Below are 18,636 nucleotides of genomic sequence, written 5' to 3'. Positions count from 1 at the left end.
AAGATAAATGTCTATGTAATATATATCATATATAATATATATAGTCCTATACATAAATATATATAGGCCTATATATAAATGAAGAAAGAGAGAGGGAGGAAGCAAGAGAGCCATACAAGAAAGAAACATGTACAATGAAATCAATCAAGGAAGAAAACAGAATAAACAGGCAGGCAAGACACTGTAACAGCAGTGCTGCTATAGCCTCGATAAATCCCATCAGCTGTAGAGAGAGGGGGGAGGGAGGGAGGTGAACCAAGTGAGAAGAGCGAGAGGCAGAGTGAAAAGCCTATTAAAAATGTAATTGTCCAGCTTGAGCTGCCGTGTATATCTCTGTGTCAAATGACCATGAGCTCTGCGCCGCCTGCCTGCTCGCGGGCCGCTCTCGAGAGAATAGCCGTAGCTTTTACGCACTCCAGTGGCGGCAAAACGCTGTTTGCTCATCGCCAGATGCTCTGGCCCGTCTCCTCATCTATGCAAATTTGACCGACGCGTATGCATCCAGGCACCCTTCGCTCCATTGCAGCGCATGATTCCCATGCCAGTAATTGTTCATTGTTACACCTCGTCGGAGTTGATTGGTGTAAAATTATCATCCTATTGTTTTGAAAATGAGAAATCAATTGGGACACTTGTGCATATCATTGCAGGCCTTTGTTTATACCACTCATTTTTTTTAAAACTCATTGGGTTATGACGACAGTGAGTAAAGTAGACTGGAAAATAAGCTTGGGGGGGGGGAGGTGAGAGGGAACAAAGAAAACAAACAGAATATTTGTACCTAGCAGTTATGCTTTAGTAGCAAAAGAACTTAATGTACAATTTCTAGCATTTTGTTCATTTCTGAAACAAGGCTTGCTTCGAGACAGCAATTCATTGCTCCTTTGCAGCGAATGAAAAATGCTGAAATAAAACGCATCCGAAAGTCTCTCGATTATCGTGCCGCACAACCAATATCCACTCATTTAGGGTGATTTGCTGTGGAGTGCTCTTGACTCTCTGCATACCCCCCCCCCAAAAAAAAAAAACAAAAAAACAAGGCAAGCAAATAATACCCAAAGGAATCAGAAAGAAACTTAAAGGCAACCACGATGACGGGGGGAAACATTATCCATTCTGAGAGGGGAACAGATGTTGGTAGACGAACCCATTTCTGGAACATAGCAGACGAGATGGTCACGGTTGGAGAGGAGCTGATGATGCTTGATCGCTGTTGCATCGCATAATTGATGGGTAAACTGATACATCCTAAACAGGCCCAGATGGCATCATTTGTCTCTCATCATCATGCAGTTTGGAGCATTAAAAAAAAAAGGGCAAGGGATTTATAAACCACGAAAGCCTAAACGAATGAATAAAAATCTGAAACTACACACCCAAAAAGTGCACGGCCACTTAAAAGAGGTCAATGGTACTAACAGGTGTGCTTTGCACTGATTTCTTTCTCCTTTCTTTTTTTTGGGGGGGGGGGGGGGGTCCCAAGGCTTGCCTGACCTAGAAACATCTCCTTTCCAAACCCAAATCATGTATGCAGAATAAAGAGAAGAAGAAGAAAAAAATAAAAGAAGCCTTTCCCTATGCATTCAAGCCAAAAGCCATATTATACAATATGATGTCGGCGTGCAGGAGAAAGAGACAAAATCATTATCTAAAGATCATGATATGATGAGGTTTTGATTTTTAAACAAAAAATGCAACTAAAATTAAGATAATAATGGATAAATATGATTCACTCCCTATTTTGCATCTACTGACTTTCATAAACTTCCTGACAAACTGCCTGCCTAGCACTGTAGAATTCTGCAAAATGTATATCAACATGCCGCATCATCTACATGCTGTTGGCCTATCGATGTTCACAGAAACCCCCCCCCCCCCCAAAAAAAAAAAAAAAACAACAACCCAACAACAACAACAACAACAACAACAACAACGACAACAACCCAACAACAACAACTGTAATAATTATTTAGTTAAAAGTGAAAGTAATCATGACCTCTTGTACACACTCTTGTGTTTGAAAGTCACTCTGGCTCAATGCGTAAGTGAAACTAGACTCCAAACTGGCATTTTGACATACAAAAGAACTAAGTGCTGCATGGTGATGGCAAAGGTTCAATAGCTCCAGAAGTTGACTTCATACCCTTTTGGCTCCATTGGTGTACAGACTTGAAGCTGGGTGACTTTAATATAAAAGAGCCCTTTTCTTTCACAGGGTATTCTCAATGTGCCATTGACCAATATGTCATTACGATATCATTATGACGTCCTGAGCAATATATGCATAACAAGAGACCCGCGGGTCTAGCGCTCACCTGAGTATCGCAAGTTCACCTTTCACGCAGTCACTAATCTAAATTATTCACAGCTCTACCAAAATTTGACGAGGCATTCTCAAGTGGAAGATGAAAATGTACAATAAGGGCCCAATTTTTTCAAGATTCCTTAATTTGGGGGAATTGGGGCCCCCTGGGGCCCTCTGGGTGGGGCATGGTGCCCAGTTTGATAAATTGAGATCCTGACCACCTAGGGATGCTACCTGCCAAGTTTGACAAAAATCCATCATGAGGTTTTCAGGAAGAAGATGAAAATGTACAATTCAGGCCCCCATTTGGACCCTTCCAACCACCCCCCCTCCCCCTACCCCCAAGAGGGGCACCCCTGGATCTCCTATGAACAAACTTGAAACTACAGTCATTAATGTACTCACTCATAGTATTATCTCAGCTCTATAACTTCTGATTCTAGAGAAGATTTTTAAAGATTCCTTCATTTGGGGGGTTTGGGCCCCCTGGGGGCCCCCTGGGCGGGGCATGGTGCCCATTTTAAAAAATTGAGATCCTAACCCCCTAGGAATGCTACCTGCCAAGTTTGGTGAAAATGGGTCATGGGGTTCTCAAGAAGAAGATAAAAATGTACAATTTAGGCCCCATTAGGACCCCTCCTCACCCCCCCCCCCCCCCCCCCCCCCGGGTCCCAAGGGGGGCACCCCTGATTGCCATGAACAAACTTAAAACTACAGTCATCAATGTGCTAACTCATAGTATTAACCTAGCTCTATCACTTCTGGTTCTAGAGAAGAAGGTTTTTGCGGATTCCTTAATTTTGGGGGGTTTGGGCCCCCTGGGGGCCCCCTGGGTGGGTCATGGTGCCCATTTTAACAAATGGAGTTCCTAACTCCCTAGGGATGCTACCTGCCAAGTTTGGTGAAAATGGGTCATGGAGTTCTCAAGAAGAAGATGAAAATGTACACTTTAGGCCCCATTAGAACCCTTCCCCACCCCCCTCCCCTGGGTCCCAAGGGGGGCACCCCTGATTCTGCCATGAACAAACTTGAAACTACAGTCATCAATGTACTAACTCATAGTATTAACTTCGCTCTATCACTTCTGGTTCTAGAGAAGAAGATTTTTACAGATTCCTTAATTTTGGGGGGTTTGGGCCCCCCTGGGGGCCCCCTGGGTGGGGCATGGTGCCCATTTTAACAAATTGAGTTCCTAACCCCCTAGGGATGCTACCTGCCAAGTTTGATGAAAATCGGTCATGGGGTTTTCAAGAAGAAGATGAAAATGTAAAAAGTTTACGCACGACGCACGACGGACGACGGACGACGCACGACGGACGACGGACGACGCACGACGCACGACGCACGACGCACGACGGACGCCGGACGAAGGGCGATCGCAATAGCTCACTTGAGCCTTTGGCTCAGGTGAGCTAAAAATGCAACACATACACACACACACACACACACACTCTCTCTCTCTCACACACACAGACACACACATATACGCATACACACAAAGCAATGACAAGGAAATTAAAATTTTGCTGCCTGCCAGCAACTGCATATGACGTACATGTAGGCTGATCTCTCGCACATGGTCATTTGATTGCACACTAAATCCGTCTTAACAATTCTCGGAACCTTCCATTTCATTAACGGATTACGGATTCTTGCCTCTTCCGCCAGCACTTCAAAAGCAAGTATGAAACTTAAACTTATAATCAAATTCCCTTTTTCTGACTGACTTAACACCTTTATTCTGCTTCTATTTACATAATTAACCCTTAGCATTTGAAAGCTGGATGTGATATAAATTTACTGAGTCTTAGAGAAATTACCATTTCTTTAAATATAATCTAGTAGTCACCTGGTAAAATGATCGCAAATGTAGACGCACACGCATACACACATATACATAGCTACAAAGGCCTTCAAATGCAGACCTGTCCATTGGTTTAATAGCTTTTTATCATCCAAGTTTAATCTGCGGAAGCAAGAGGTCAGACATTTAAAACAAGACCATGGGCCTTATCCCCTTGTAATGAAATTAAATCGTATTCACACCTTGAACTCCACTCATACAATTCCCCAGCAATGTGAGGCCCGTGCAAAATGCTTTCTGAAACGACCCAAAGCCCACTGCACCTACACATACACCTACGTACACTCACTGAGTGAATTAAAGGCTAAGGTGTTCGCAGTATCACCTCTCATGACTACAGTATAAAAATGGCATTGCTAGTGTACACGAATGAGTGTCATCCAGTTATAATAGGGTAATGGTGTGTGCATGTGTGTCTGTGGACAGCAAGTATTTTCAGTTCAGTACCAATGCGCTTAGAGATGCCTGCATTAAGCCTTATATAATGGCTATTTATTATTATCATTACTGTCATCGTTATTATTTCCTAGCATTGCCTGCATTGAAAACACTTACACATGCACACAAATTTACCTGGTATGTATTTGTGACATGCCCAGGGCATACAAGAGCACATTCTTCCCAGAGAATAAATGATCATTTACAATTTAAGTGATCTCTACAGCTACTTTCAAAGAATACTTTCTTTGTCGTGCTTTTAGTTACATTAGCAGAGATGACACATGTGTCCGCCTTCAGAATGAAACGTGTTCAAAGCATCATGGTCACACAGGTCACACACTACATGTTTGTTTGTTTTTTTTAAACTGATACTTCCCCTTAAAAAAAAAAAGTACGAACAAGTGCACGATTACAAAATGCAAACAGCCCCTCGCTACGTAACATAGAGAGCAGGATGATTCCTACGTCTTGTCTTCTCCTCCGCACAACTTACCCCCCCCCCCCCCAACCAATCTAACAGTACTCTGGTTCCTTTGTGTACAGCAGGAACAACAAGCTCTTGACAGTTCAGAAACTCAATTTGTATGTTTGCCAAACATTTTTGCTCCGCCGCACAATTTAGCTCTTGCTGCTGATGTCAGCATTTCTTTTCTCTTCACTTTTTACCCCGTCTTTCCCGTAATTTGCTTTCACCACAAGGGTGGGGGGGGGGGGGGAGAGGAAGGGGTAGAGATGTAGCATAGAATGGACATATTATGTTTTAGGGGTGTATGTACTTTCTGATGCAATTGCGAGGACATGCGTTAAGCTTGGATGGACGAGATTAAAACATGCTAAGCATAGGTGGCTCCGTCAAGGACGTTTGAATTCAAAGAGGGGAAAAAAAAACAACTGACAAAAGATTCATTTGCCTCTTGAAATATTTGTGGAAAGGCTGGAAAAAGGAGTATGTCTCAAATCTGTCTTCTCCAGAGTAGCATGATGACATTTAAAATGTTCTAGCCACACACTGCTTATCTCTGGCAGCAAGATAATTTTTGTTTTGTGTCAAAATATATACCTTCTCCCACTTTTACTGCATGGTTGACAATAAGAGCTTCCAGAAAGTATGTGTTGAAATCTGTATTTTTATTTTTCTGCCTAAGATCTTAAACACTCCTGAAATCTGGAGACAGCTCTTTGTGGCTCATTTGTGCAGGACATCACGCACATGATCCCATACTTTGGAAATTTCAGGTGTGCAATAAACAGGCAAACAACCTTACCAGAAATCACTGAAATATCTTATTCTGCAACCATTTCAGAGTGATTATTGTTGGTGTCATTTAAATGCATGCAGTCAATTCTACTTAGAGTCAAATTTCTGTCTGTAACTCAAAGAGACTTCCTTTTCTAATTGAAATTTGAAGAGCATCTGCTAGTTACGTCACGCCAGCGGAAAACGTTGAACTTGAAGCTTCTCTTTCCGTGCCAATGGATTCAACTCACGCACAGCTGACTGTTATTATTTACAGAATGTTATGACAAAAAAAAATCGTGTGCTGGCTTGCTCTTGAGTTGTATAATGTTTGCAGAAAATTAATGACTGTTGGCGTAAGGTATTTTTCCTGGCTCGCGAGAAAGCTTGTCACAAACAAACAACAAAGAGATAGGCGAGTTTCCTCTTGGCAGATGACTCCACATGAGGAAACAATTTTTTGCTGCACCATTGATATTTGATTAAGAAAATTAAAATGAAGGCATGTTTTCTGGTGATGGCCAGTAGATATGTTGATATTTGCTCTCCACACCAGACAGTACAGGACAAGTTGAGAAGCAGTGTCAACAAGGAAAAGTAGAAATTACGCGGTGCGTAACATATGTCCCCGCCGGAAGTAGCATTTTGTAACAAAATGTGCAATATAGGTAAAAAATCAAGGTCAAAGGTCAAAGAAGTCAAAGGTCAAAATTCTGTGTAGAAGTTTTGAAGCCCTCACCTAGTGCCATCACATAAAGCAAATGGAATCGAAATTGGGTTAGAAATGGCGAAGGAGTAGCATTTTGTAGCCAATGTACAATATCAGGTAAAAAATCAAGGTCAAAGGTCAAAGAAGACAAAGGTCAAAATTCTGTGCAGAAGTTTTGAAGCCCTCACCTAGTGCTATCACATAAAGCAAACGGAATCGAAATCGGGTTAGAAATGGCGAAGGAGTAGCATTCTGTAGCAAAATGCACAATATAGGTCGAAAATCAAGGTCAAAGGTCAAAGAGGTCAAAGGTGAAAATTCTGTGTAGAAGTTTTGAAGCCCTCAACTAGTGCCATCATATAAAGCAAACGGAATCGAAATCGGGTTAAAAATGGCGAAGGAGTAGCATTTCGTAGCAAAATGTACAATATGGGTCAAAAATCAAGGTCAAAGGTCAAAGAAGTCAAAGGTCAAAATTCTGTGTAGAAGTTTTGAAGCCCTCACCTAGTGCCATCACATAAAGCAAACGGAATCGAAATCGGGTTAGAAATGGCGAAGGAGTAGCATTTTGTAGCAAAATGTACAATATAGGTCAAAGGTCAAGGTCAAAGGTCACGACTGAAATTCTGTGTAGAAGTTTCAAAGCTCCCATGTAGTGCTATCATATAAAGCAAACAGAATCAAAATTGGCTCATAAATGACAGAGAAGTAGCAAATTGAAGATTTTGATCACACACGGACGCACACACGGACACACAGACGGACGGACGGACGGACACACGGACGGACACACGGACACACACACGTACGGAGCCCGTTTCATAGTCCCCTGCTCGAACTCGTTCGGCGGGGACAAAAATGTAGTGTAATTGTTTGACTGTCTTGCTTCTGTTTCACTTTTGTCTCTGCCATTTACACACACACACACACACACACACACACACACACACACACACACACACATATATGATATATGAACATGAATAAACTCTCTCTCTCTCACGCCCCCTCGCTCAATCTCTCTCTCTCTCCCTATCTATCTATCTATCTATCTATCTATCTATCAATCTATCTATACAGATTGACAAGTGAGAGATACTGCTCTGAATTAAATAGAAATGCAGAAAATTGCTTCCTGCCATACATACACATACATTCATACACGTTCCAATGCATATTGTGCGTACTGATCAATGGAGTATATACATGACAGAAATCATATTTCAAGAGAGGGGTGGGGGGATACATATATTTTGGTCCCCAAACTGACAAGTGAGGTGGTGGGTAGGGAAAAATGACTGCACAACAATTTCTTTAAGTACACTTACTTTTTGCCCTTCTCTGACTGCAGGGAGCCACCGTACTTAGACCTCTGTCCAAAGATTTCAAAGATCTCAGGAACCACTGTGGCAAACAAGGCCTAGACGATGAAAAGAGATGGAGAGAACACACACAAAATATGATAACATGGATTTAGTGTACTCGGTATCTTTATGGTATGGCATTCTACAAAGGCAAGGCTTGACATTAGCTGTGGCCCGGGGCTGCCAGGAATAGATGTTAGGCTACTACTTTTTAAGAAATGATATGTTTTAGTGGCGTAATCACTCCACCAAAAATTGTGGGAGTGTACATTGCTTTTCTGTTTGTTTGTTTTTTCATCTAGAATAGGGGAGAATAACTAATGGCTCAGTGCTAGACAACTGCACGCATTTCAGCCAGCTGCTGAAACAAGGGTTGTCAGAACACCACTAGTCTTCATAGCAAAAAATAGACTAACTTTGGCCATACTAATTTTTCCCTGGGCCAAATTTCATGGTCATTTTTTTTTTCTATCCAATAGTGGAATTAGGTACATCCCTAGTGAAATATCATAGACACTTCATGAACATGTGTATTCTGAAAAAAAAAAAAAATGTTAACACCTCAATTCAATATTGAATATGCTGATGTGAACTAAGTCACAGTATGTGGTATTTGAAGGCCTTTACCCATATCTAATTTTCACATTTACGACTATAATGGTTTACAAATAATTTCATGTCTTATAGACATTCCCTCATTTTCTGATGTTTTTCTTTCTTACTTTAAAGTCACAGTAAGAAGTATTTGTAGCATTTTATCATACCTGCCAATTTCCACATGATTATTACTGTTCATTTATTTTCTTAATGTCTTATTTAATGATTCTATGTTGTAATTTTTTCTTTACTTCTCATGCTGTCAAGTTTCATTGTTGGGTAATAAAAAAAAAAGAGAGAGAAATTTGATGATTTTAGTGACACATAAGGACCACCAAAAATAAATGTTACGGGCGAGCCCTGATAAGTATTCCCTACATTCATATCTGTACACAGGCTTTATTGGCCGTGGTCATAGACTCATCTATCTGTAAGACTGCATCCACAGATAAAAAATAAACTACAAATAGAATCACACATAAATCTGTATCATCAATGATATCATCACAGACACACTACGTCTACAAGCTTAAAGTGTGCAGGGTCGATATAATTTTTGTTCTGTCGGTACAAGTCAACGAATCTGCCTAAACAAGTGTGAGGTTTCAAGGTGTGATGCAAATACCTGGCAGAGCCAAAATAAAAAAAAGGGAAGGCAAATCTATTCCAATTACAATATCTGCAACAGATGATAGACCTAACCTTTCAATGTAGCAGTGTTTGTCTCTCCTAAACTAATTGTCACATACCAATTCCACCATACCTATTCCCCCTCCATGTAAAGGAAGATAGATATTATGATCTTTGTAATGATCTATTTTGTTTTTTTAGAATCTATTCTTTTAGCTTCATGTTTAAAACTTCTCACTTGTGGCATGCTGGTTGGTTAAATGTTTAGAGGACAAAACTGCCGTAAAATGAAAATGGTAGGATAGTATAATCTCGCACTCCATCCGTTGCTTAATCCCACTCTCATAGTTCTTTAGATTTAACAACACTAGTCTGATTCAACTGGGATATTACTTTCTTTATATTCTACCAAACCCTTTTATCACTGGGCATTCCTATCTGAAGTTTTTCCTTTAAAAAAAGATTGAAATTGTAAATCAATAGTCTACCACCCTTGAACTTTTATCTCGAGGGATTTGGCTTCTAAATCTCATGAGTCACCACTGGGCCCAGTGAAGTTGATATCTACAGAAGATCACGTAAGGTCAACCCGTAAACACACTGCCTCTGGCATACTTTCGAGCTCAAAGATGATGTTTCTGACTTTGGGCCTATCTTTGACTAATAATCTGTAGGTTAAGTTTCACTGCCTTCTCTCCAATCAGACGTCTACTTCGAGCAAATTCACCCTTCATAAAATGCTCCCCCAGGAGCGCTCCTGAGCCTAGACGAGCCTAGCCTCAAGAGGGGCATAGCTTTAGAGCACTCCAGGGCCCGATTGTCTATTCATACAGAGTTCAGAGGGATTCAGGAGTGCTCCTGCGGCATTCTAAATGCCCTGTTTACTGTATACTGAAAAAGTGGAAATTTTCGCAGTGTTAAAATTTTCGCGCATTTCGCGCAACCAGAAACTAGCGCGAAAATAAAATCACGCGAATATTTTTGCTTGCCATATGTTCTCGTGCGTGATGTCTTGATTCCGCAGAATTAACAACACGCGAAACTCTTCTTACCCGGCCAAGCACGAAAAATTAGTCGCCCGAAAATATCCACTTTTACAGTATGCCATACATTTAGTAAGTCCAATTTTTCACGAATTGGGACTTCCCGACAATTTTGCGCGTGATTAAATTTGCAATTGTGGAATAAAGTGTTGAACGGAGAAATGTACGCGTGCATGTCATATTCATATTGGAATCAGAGTTAATATTTTTGCTTCTTTTTAAATTGGTGAATTGCACCTGACTCGCAAAGTTTGCGAAAATAAAAACCCCGCAAAATATTTGGCGTGTAAAGTAAATGGGGAATGAGAGAGATTGTCCACTCACCAAGCCGCCAAAGATGAAGAACGTGGTGAAGATGCGGCCCAGCACGGTCTTTGCGGCGACATCACCATAGCCGACGGTCGACATGGTTACCACCAGGAGGTAGATGCAGGTCCAGTAGGAGAGCGGCTGCGGGTTGCTGAACTCGTCCCAGGGGTCCCCAGAATTCTCCACCTGGAATAATCACAATCATAATCATAATCACATTAATTCTAATCATCATCATAATCATATCAATACTAACAATGAGAAAAGCACCTAGAGAGCACAAACCTCTGCCAGGCAGCTCATTTCCACCCATACATGCAGAAAATTGTCATTATTTCCTGGTGAGAGACACTTTTCCGTCTTGTTTCAGTAGGCGTTTTCACATCAGCCCCATAAAAATCCAAGCTCGAGATATTTTTCGTGATTGCGAATTAGTGTGCTATTTCATTTCTTATTCACATCAGCCCGAAGAGAATTAGCCCGAAATTTTTTTCGTGCTAATTTGACAGCTGAGCATGTGCAAACAGCATCAGTAATGTGTGCATTTTCAAAAATTCCTCATGATTTGTGTGCAGTTTGCCTGGATCGATCGGGTCACACACGCTAGGCATGATGGGATGCATCACGCCAATTTCTCGAGTCATTTTCACATTATCAAATAGCGCGCTACTATCCCGCTATTTCAGAAATTTACCGAGGTGGACTCAAGAAATTTTCTCGATCAGAGTGATACAATTAGCGCGCTAATTTGTGTTCACATTATCAATTATAAAATGGGTTCAAGAATGTAGCCAATTGGAAGCGCTGAAATGAGTCACATGTGCGTGCATTATTTTCTTCAGGTAAGCACTAAGAAGAGTCTCTCTTCCACCTCCCTGGCCTGACGTACGTCACAATGTTTTACACTAGCAGTGCGCACTCAATCAGTTGTTACAAGTGCGTCACGCGCTACTATACGCGCTGTCAATCTTGTAAACAACTTCTAGTTCGGGCCGCGGGCTGCCACAACAGCCGGCGGCCTTTCTTGTGCATAACAGTACGTGGCGTACGTATACTCTTATACGTACGTACAGTACTTATGTGCGGGATTTCCGAGTGCGACGTGCGTAAATGTTTGGGACGAACATCTTCGGACATCTTGACTTTTGAGCGAGTGCTACATGTAGCTGACTGGTATTGACCCACAAAGGTACGTGAATAATGCTGTTAGTTTTCGACCCATTTTATAAAACAAATGATGCACAGGATTATTTCGTGCACTAACACACTCTATCCTGTGCATCATTAGTATAATAGCGCACTATTTCGTGATCGGGTTAATTTCCCAAGTCAGAAAATAGCACGCTATTTCGAAACATCGGGCTGATGTAAAAACGCCTAAAATCTCGCCTCTCAGAATTTCAGCAGCAGCTTACTGCATAATGCGCCTCGAATGTGTGCTCATTGCGCATATGCACACCTCAAATATGCGGTTTGAATTTCCTTGTTTGTCGGCCCTAGTAGCCAATGATAATCCTTCTACAAAAAAAATCAACAAATAAATCAACACTAATAAAAAGTTAACTTCCTTGGTATAGGTAACTATAATAACAGCAACTCTCTGTAGTAGTATTAGTATTAGTATCAGTAGTAGTAGTAGTAGTAGTAGTAGTAGTACTAGTAGTAATGACGATTATAATAATAAAAACAACAACAATAATGATAATACTAATTATAATAATAATAACAATAATGATAAAAATAATAACATCAACAACAATATGAGCTTCTTTGTCCATGGTAGCCTCTCACAGTATTGTCATTGTTTCATCCGAGGGCCCTGCCATTATTATTACCCCAGCATTGCCAGGGAACGGAATGACAAGATTGCATCACTTTTACAATCAGTTTCACCTTGAAGATGGTCTCTGTCAACCAAACAGAAAATTCTGCAGTGCCATGAAACCATCAAGGGCTTTCCCACCATTAAGACTGACAAGTGATTGCAACATCGCTGTCAATTTAATTTGACAGCATACACCGGGATTTGTGGGCAAAGACATAAAATGTATGGCGCAATCTTCATCTCACGGGGCTGACATCACAAACTTGTATATAAATTGATGGGAGAGGGAACGCTTAACTTATATAATTGTGGATGCCCATGTGTATTAGTGCCCCAAGACATTGATTCTGTCTCATGACAAATATGAAGTGGAAATCCAATGCGAGAATCTCATCATGAATTTTTATGACTCCTATAAATGCACTTTAGTCTGTGGTTGCCAAAAAGGTGTATATAATACATGTATATATAGTCTGGTAGGAATGGGGGGTCCCCATGCACCCCCCGAACACATTTTTTTTACTTACTTTTTTGTAACCCTTAGGGTGTCTAGTTAATGAATTTTTTTGTTCCCAAGAAAAAATCGTGTCCCATGGGGGTCATTGGCGGCCATCTTGGCAGCCATCTTGGATTTTCAGGGAAAATCATTATCTTCCATAACTTTTGAACTACACAGCATAAAATTATAAATAAAGCACTTCTGCAGGGTAAACATGACACAAGAAATCGATTGCAATGGTTATTTACATGATTAAAGCAAGTCTGAAACAAGAAAAGCCTAAAAACATCCAAATTTTGGTGTCATTTTGACCGAAAACTACCCAAATATCTTAACTTTTGAATTATACAACATACAGGGACAAATAAAACAGTAATTCAGAGTTAATACGGCGTGATGAATCGTTTGAGAGAGTTATTTACATGATTAAAGCAAGTTACATACAAGAAAAGTCCAAACATGCGAGGAAAACCAGTGTCGTTTACTCTAGAAATATTCGCAAGTAGTCTATATACATATATACATGACAACCTCATACCTCCTAAGAGTAAACTTACCTCTTTTTCTTAACAGTCTGGTAGGAAAGGGGGGGGGCGTGCACCCTCCTTTTTGTATCCCTTAGGGTGTCTATTTGATTTTTTTTTTGTCTCCAAGTAAAAATTGTGTCACATGGGGGTCGTTGGCAGCCATTTTGGATTTGCGAGGAAAATCATTAGTTTGTATAACTTTTGAAGTTTCCAACATACAAGGAAAAATAAAACATTTTTTCAGGGTAAATGTGACATGAGGAATCGATTGAGATGGTTATTTACATGATTAAAAAATGCTTGATACAAGAAAAGTCCAAAATATGAAAAATTCTGTATTAGTTACACTGAAAAGTACCCAAATAGTTCAACTTTTGAACTATACACAACATAAAGGGACAAATAAAACATTTCTTCAGACGAAACACAGCATGAGGAATCAATTGAGATTGTCATTTACATGATGAAAGCAAATTTGATACAAGAAATGTCCCAAAAATGAAAAATTAAGTGCTGTTACTCTGGAAATGGCCCAAATATTTCATGCTACATACAAATGTACATGACAAATTGCATACCTCACAAAAGTGACTAACAGCTCTGTCTTTAGATCATTACCCAAACAGGCCTTTTTTGTTTTGTATCAAAAACATTAAATAGAATCTGAAGAAAAAATTAATTTCAAGCATTGTCACCCCTCACTTGGCGAAATAGAATAAGAATGTAAGCACTGTGATAATTCATATGCAAATATCCTTAAAAAGAGGTGACACATGATAATAATGTTGATCACAACACTTAAAAGTGACTAATGGACAAAGATAAAACTTGAACTGAAATTTAACACTCTTTGTGCGCATTCAATTTCGTTTCATTTTATATTTAAAACGAGTTTGAGTTGGGATATATTCAAGGAAACAATCACTGTGTCAAAATGTCGAGCCGATTTCAAAAATTTAGATGCCAAAATGGTTTCATTTATTCTCAGGTTAAAAAAGTAGTTCATTCATATGTATTTGTTTAAAGTTTATTGTCCGAAAACAAAAAGAGAAACATTTCATTTGACAGCCGGAAATCTAGCCTGTGAATAGGGACTGTACATCAATGTGGATTGCTGCTACTTTAATTTAGAAATATTTGCATATGAATCGCTTTTGTGCTTACATCCTGTATGCATTCAATTCAAATTCACATTGATTGGAATTAAGTTTCCTTTCGAATTCTGTTAAAAGTATCTGATACAAGATGCAATATTCAAGCTATTATCAAAAGACATAATGATATTTTGAAATGGTTAGTCACATACCGATTAGTAATTGGCTGAACGCAGTCACGTGATGGAAGTACATTCGTTATGTTCGCCCATGGGAAAACATTTCCACGTGACAAATGGCAGAATTAAGGCCTAGGACCGCACTGCACTTATAACCTCCCTCAATAGCATTTCAGACCCTTCGGGTGGAACATTGGGTATGTTCCCTCCGCCGCCAGTCATCATCTATATATTTTAACATCTGTGACATGTGTATATGCTTTTCATGAAGTATGGAATTAACGTATATTGAAAAAATATAAAGTAACACAATATGACTTCACTTTTCTTAAAAAGTATTCTGAATGCTCATCCTGTGTAACTGTACAAACCACAGAAGCGGTTATGCGATATATCAGGTTTTCATTTCACACTTCTTTAATTTCTATACCGGTAGTCATCATCAAAACGATCATTGTAATCAATGTTTGGCTCTTCTTCTTCATCCTCCTTCATTTCCTCAGTTTTTTTCTGAAGAAGTCAATGAGGGAAGTCGGAAAGATAGGGCCACTTGACCACACTGGCTCCATCATAATAAAGGCTACCTTCTGCCATCCTTGTCCAGAATCAAAGGAGTCATATACAGAGCACCAGAAGATTGGTTGGTCAGCTCTCTTTAAGATGGCAAGGCGATGGGTCACACATTTAATGTGTGGGATAAGGTTGTCTCTGCAAGGTGTATATGAGCATGAAGAAATCCACATTGGAGTTTGTCGTCATTGTTCGCCCTCTCCCATCATCTGCTTTGGATGATGCTTTTGTAAATAGACTTCTCCACCTCTTATGGTCATACATTAGGCATGTGAATGCTCCAATGTCTTCTGTCACCTCTTATTGGCTCTACAGACCACCCATCTCCAAGGTTTACGTGGGGGACAAAAAACATTGGCACATTTTAAAGTCATGTTGTAAGATTTCAGCAGTGTTCATTATAATGTAATATTGAACAATCTACCACATTTCAGTAAAATATTGCAGAGATTATAATGTCAAACTACTCTCTCCCGAATGCTGTATGGTACGTGGGGTGGCTTTGTAGATTCTTTAGGGGTCCGACTTTGCCCCTACTCTTGAAGGCACTTGTTACATCTTCCCCTGTAAACACATGTCGTCCAAGTATTGTGGTACAGTAGCCAGCTCCCTTTGATTCTGTATGCCAGTTCAACGACATTCACAATCTGGCAATGCTCGACAGTCCATTTATCAAGGAGGATAGTGAGGGTGACGGAGTAAGCATGGTGCAAGAAGATCAAGAAAATGTCTGTGTCTGGTGTCCTTACCACAGCTGCTCTGTACCAAAGCTTAATAGTGGAATACTCGAGGTAGAGCGCTACCCTGGTGTCCATCTCCTGGTTAGACGGCAGCTCATGGATAGAGCTTATTGTCTCCTGGGATGAATAATAAGGTGAACAAAAAGAATGTAACAGGAATCACTTAAGCTTCAGAGAATGTGATTTCTGTTACATTCCTTTTGTTTACACAATGATATGTTCCAAGAGACAATGGCGCGATATCCATGAGTGACTGTCTAACCAGTAGAAGGAGACGGACACCAGGGTCGTGCTCTACCTCAAGTGCGCTGCTAAGCTTGGGTACAAGGTAGCTTTGGTGAGGAATCCAGACACACATTTTCTTGATCCCCTTGATCCATGCTTAATCCATTCTACAATGTATATTAGTATCTTTCTTAATAAACGGACTGTCACGTATTGCCAGGTTGTCAATGTCAATTAACTTGCATTTATATAGAATCAACGGGAGCTCATATACTGTATACCAAAATACCTGGACTGTATTTGTTTACCGGGGAAGATGTAACAATTAAAGTGCCTTAATGGGTATTGGAAAAGTTGGACCCCTAAAGAATCTACAAAAGCCACCCCATATACCACATAGCATTCAGGTGAGAGTTGTTTGATATCATGATTTCAGAAGTATTTTACTGAAATCTAATAAGTTGCTCAGTATTATATTATAATAAACGCTACTAAAATCTTCGCATATGACTTTACAATATGCCAAGTTGAGTGTTTTTTTTCCTCACAAATCTTGGTGATGGGTGGTCTGTGGAGCCAGAGGTGACAGATGACATTGAAGCATTCACATGCCTAAAATGTATAGCGAGGTCCGGGAGAAGTCTATTATAATGGCGTTCGCAGCATCATGCTGAAACAGATGGTGGGAGAGGGCGAGCAACTGATGACCAAATCCAAGGTGGATTTCTCCTTGCTCCCACCTGGCAGAGGCAACCTTATTTCACACTTTCAATGTGTGAACCATGGGTACCACCTTGCCATCTTCAAGCGATCTGACTAGCCAATCTTCTGGTGCGCTACCTCTTTAATCCTGGACAAAGGTGGCATAAGACAGCCTTCGGTATCATGGATCCGGTGTGGTCAAGTGGCCCTATCCTTTCCACTTCCCTCATTGACTTGCTTCAGAAAGTTACTCCGTAGACGGAGGAGGATGAAGAGGAGGAGCCAGACATTGATTACAATGATCGTTTTGATGATGACTGGAAATTACCAGAAGTGTAAAACCAAAAGCTAACATATTATCGCTTACCGAATCTGTGGTTTGTATAATTGCATAGGATGAGAATTAAGAATATGTTAGACAAATTAAAGTCATAGAAAGAGAGAGAGGATTTCTGACTGTCAAGTGATTTTCATATGTTTGTTTTCAGACAGGAAGGCTTTAAACAAATACTTTTGAATGAACCATTTTAGCTTAATCTTAAATAAGTTTTAATGATAACAATCTGACACCTAAATTGGTGAAACCGACAGAGCATTTTGGTAAAAGGATTTCCTTTATGAAAATACACTTACTCAAACTCTTCAAATACAAAATTATATGAAATAGAAGATGCACACAAAAAGTGTTCAATGACATTTTAGGTTTGAATTTTGTCGATTAGTCACTTTCACATGTTGTAATCAAAATTTGTATGTTCACCTCTTTCGATCTGCTTTTTTAGGGGTATCTGCATATGAATTGCCATCGTGCTTACATTTTTCATTTGATTTCAACAAGTGAGGCGTCAAAATGCTTGGAGTTGCATCGTTGCATTTTTTTTATATACAAAACACCATATTTGAGCTATGATCTAAAGACAAAGTGCCAAGTCACTTTTGTGAAGTAGTTTGTCATGTATGTATACGGATTTTGGGTACTCTACAGTGTAAATGACACCAAATTTTTCGTATTTTGGACTTTTTGTATCAAACTTGCTTTAGTCATATAAATAACCATCTCAATCGATTCCTCATGATACAGTTACCCTGAAGGAAATGTTATATTTATCCCTGTATGTTGTGAAATTCAAAAGTTACAGAATTTACTGATTTTCCTCTCAAATCAAAAATGGCCGCCAATGACCCTCCCCCCCCCCCCCCCGACACGATTTTTACTTGGAAACAAAACAAAAAAAAATCATCAAATAGACACCATAAGGAATACAAAAATTTAGGGTGCATGAGGATCCCCCATTCCTACAAGACTATTAAGACTTTAGTGGTTAGTCAATCATATGAGGTATATTGTCATGTAGGTATATGGACTATTTGGGCAGAGCAAACAACACTGTTTTTTATTCGCATGTTTGGATTTTTCACGTATCATAATTGCTTTAATCATGTAAATAACAATGTCAATCCATTCCTCATGCCAAATTTACCCGGGAGAAATTATTTATTTATCCTTGTATGTTGGAAAGTTCAAAGGTTATAGAAATTAATGATTTTCCTCGTAAATCCAAGATGGCTGCCAATGACCCCCATGCAACATGATTTTCACTTGGAGACAAAAAGAATCAAATAGACACCCTAAGGGATACAAAAAGGAGGGTGCATGGGACCCCCCATCCCCCATTCCTACCAGACTGTTAAGAAAAAGAGGTTAGTTTACTCTTAGGAGATATGAAATTGTCATGTATATATGTATAATATAGACTATACTTGGGAATATTTCTA

General features: G+C 39.8%; 1 protein-coding gene across 1 annotated transcript in view; it reads right to left on the bottom strand.

Moving 5' to 3' along the window:
- Positions 1–18,636, bottom strand: part of LOC139740966 (calcium-activated potassium channel subunit alpha-1-like) — a 180,707-nt gene that overhangs the window by 145,062 nt on the left and 17,009 nt on the right. The window contains exons 4-5 of the mRNA XM_071651551.1: positions 10,515–10,685; positions 7,885–7,976 (exon numbers count right to left, since the gene is read on the bottom strand). Coding sequence (XP_071507652.1) covers positions 7,885–7,976; positions 10,515–10,685 — 263 coding nt within the window. The remainder of the gene's footprint in view (positions 1–7,884; positions 7,977–10,514; positions 10,686–18,636) is intronic.

Source organism: Diadema antillarum, unplaced genomic scaffold, assembly GCF_040938485.1.
Source record: "Diadema antillarum isolate AM-2024a unplaced genomic scaffold, OU_Dant_1.0 seq00000893_RagTag, whole genome shotgun sequence".
In the NCBI taxonomy this organism is placed as follows: Eukaryota; Metazoa; Echinodermata; class Echinoidea; order Diadematoida; family Diadematidae; genus Diadema; species Diadema antillarum.
The sequence above is the reverse complement of the archived record's forward strand: the minus strand, read 5'-3'. Positions and strand labels throughout refer to the sequence as shown.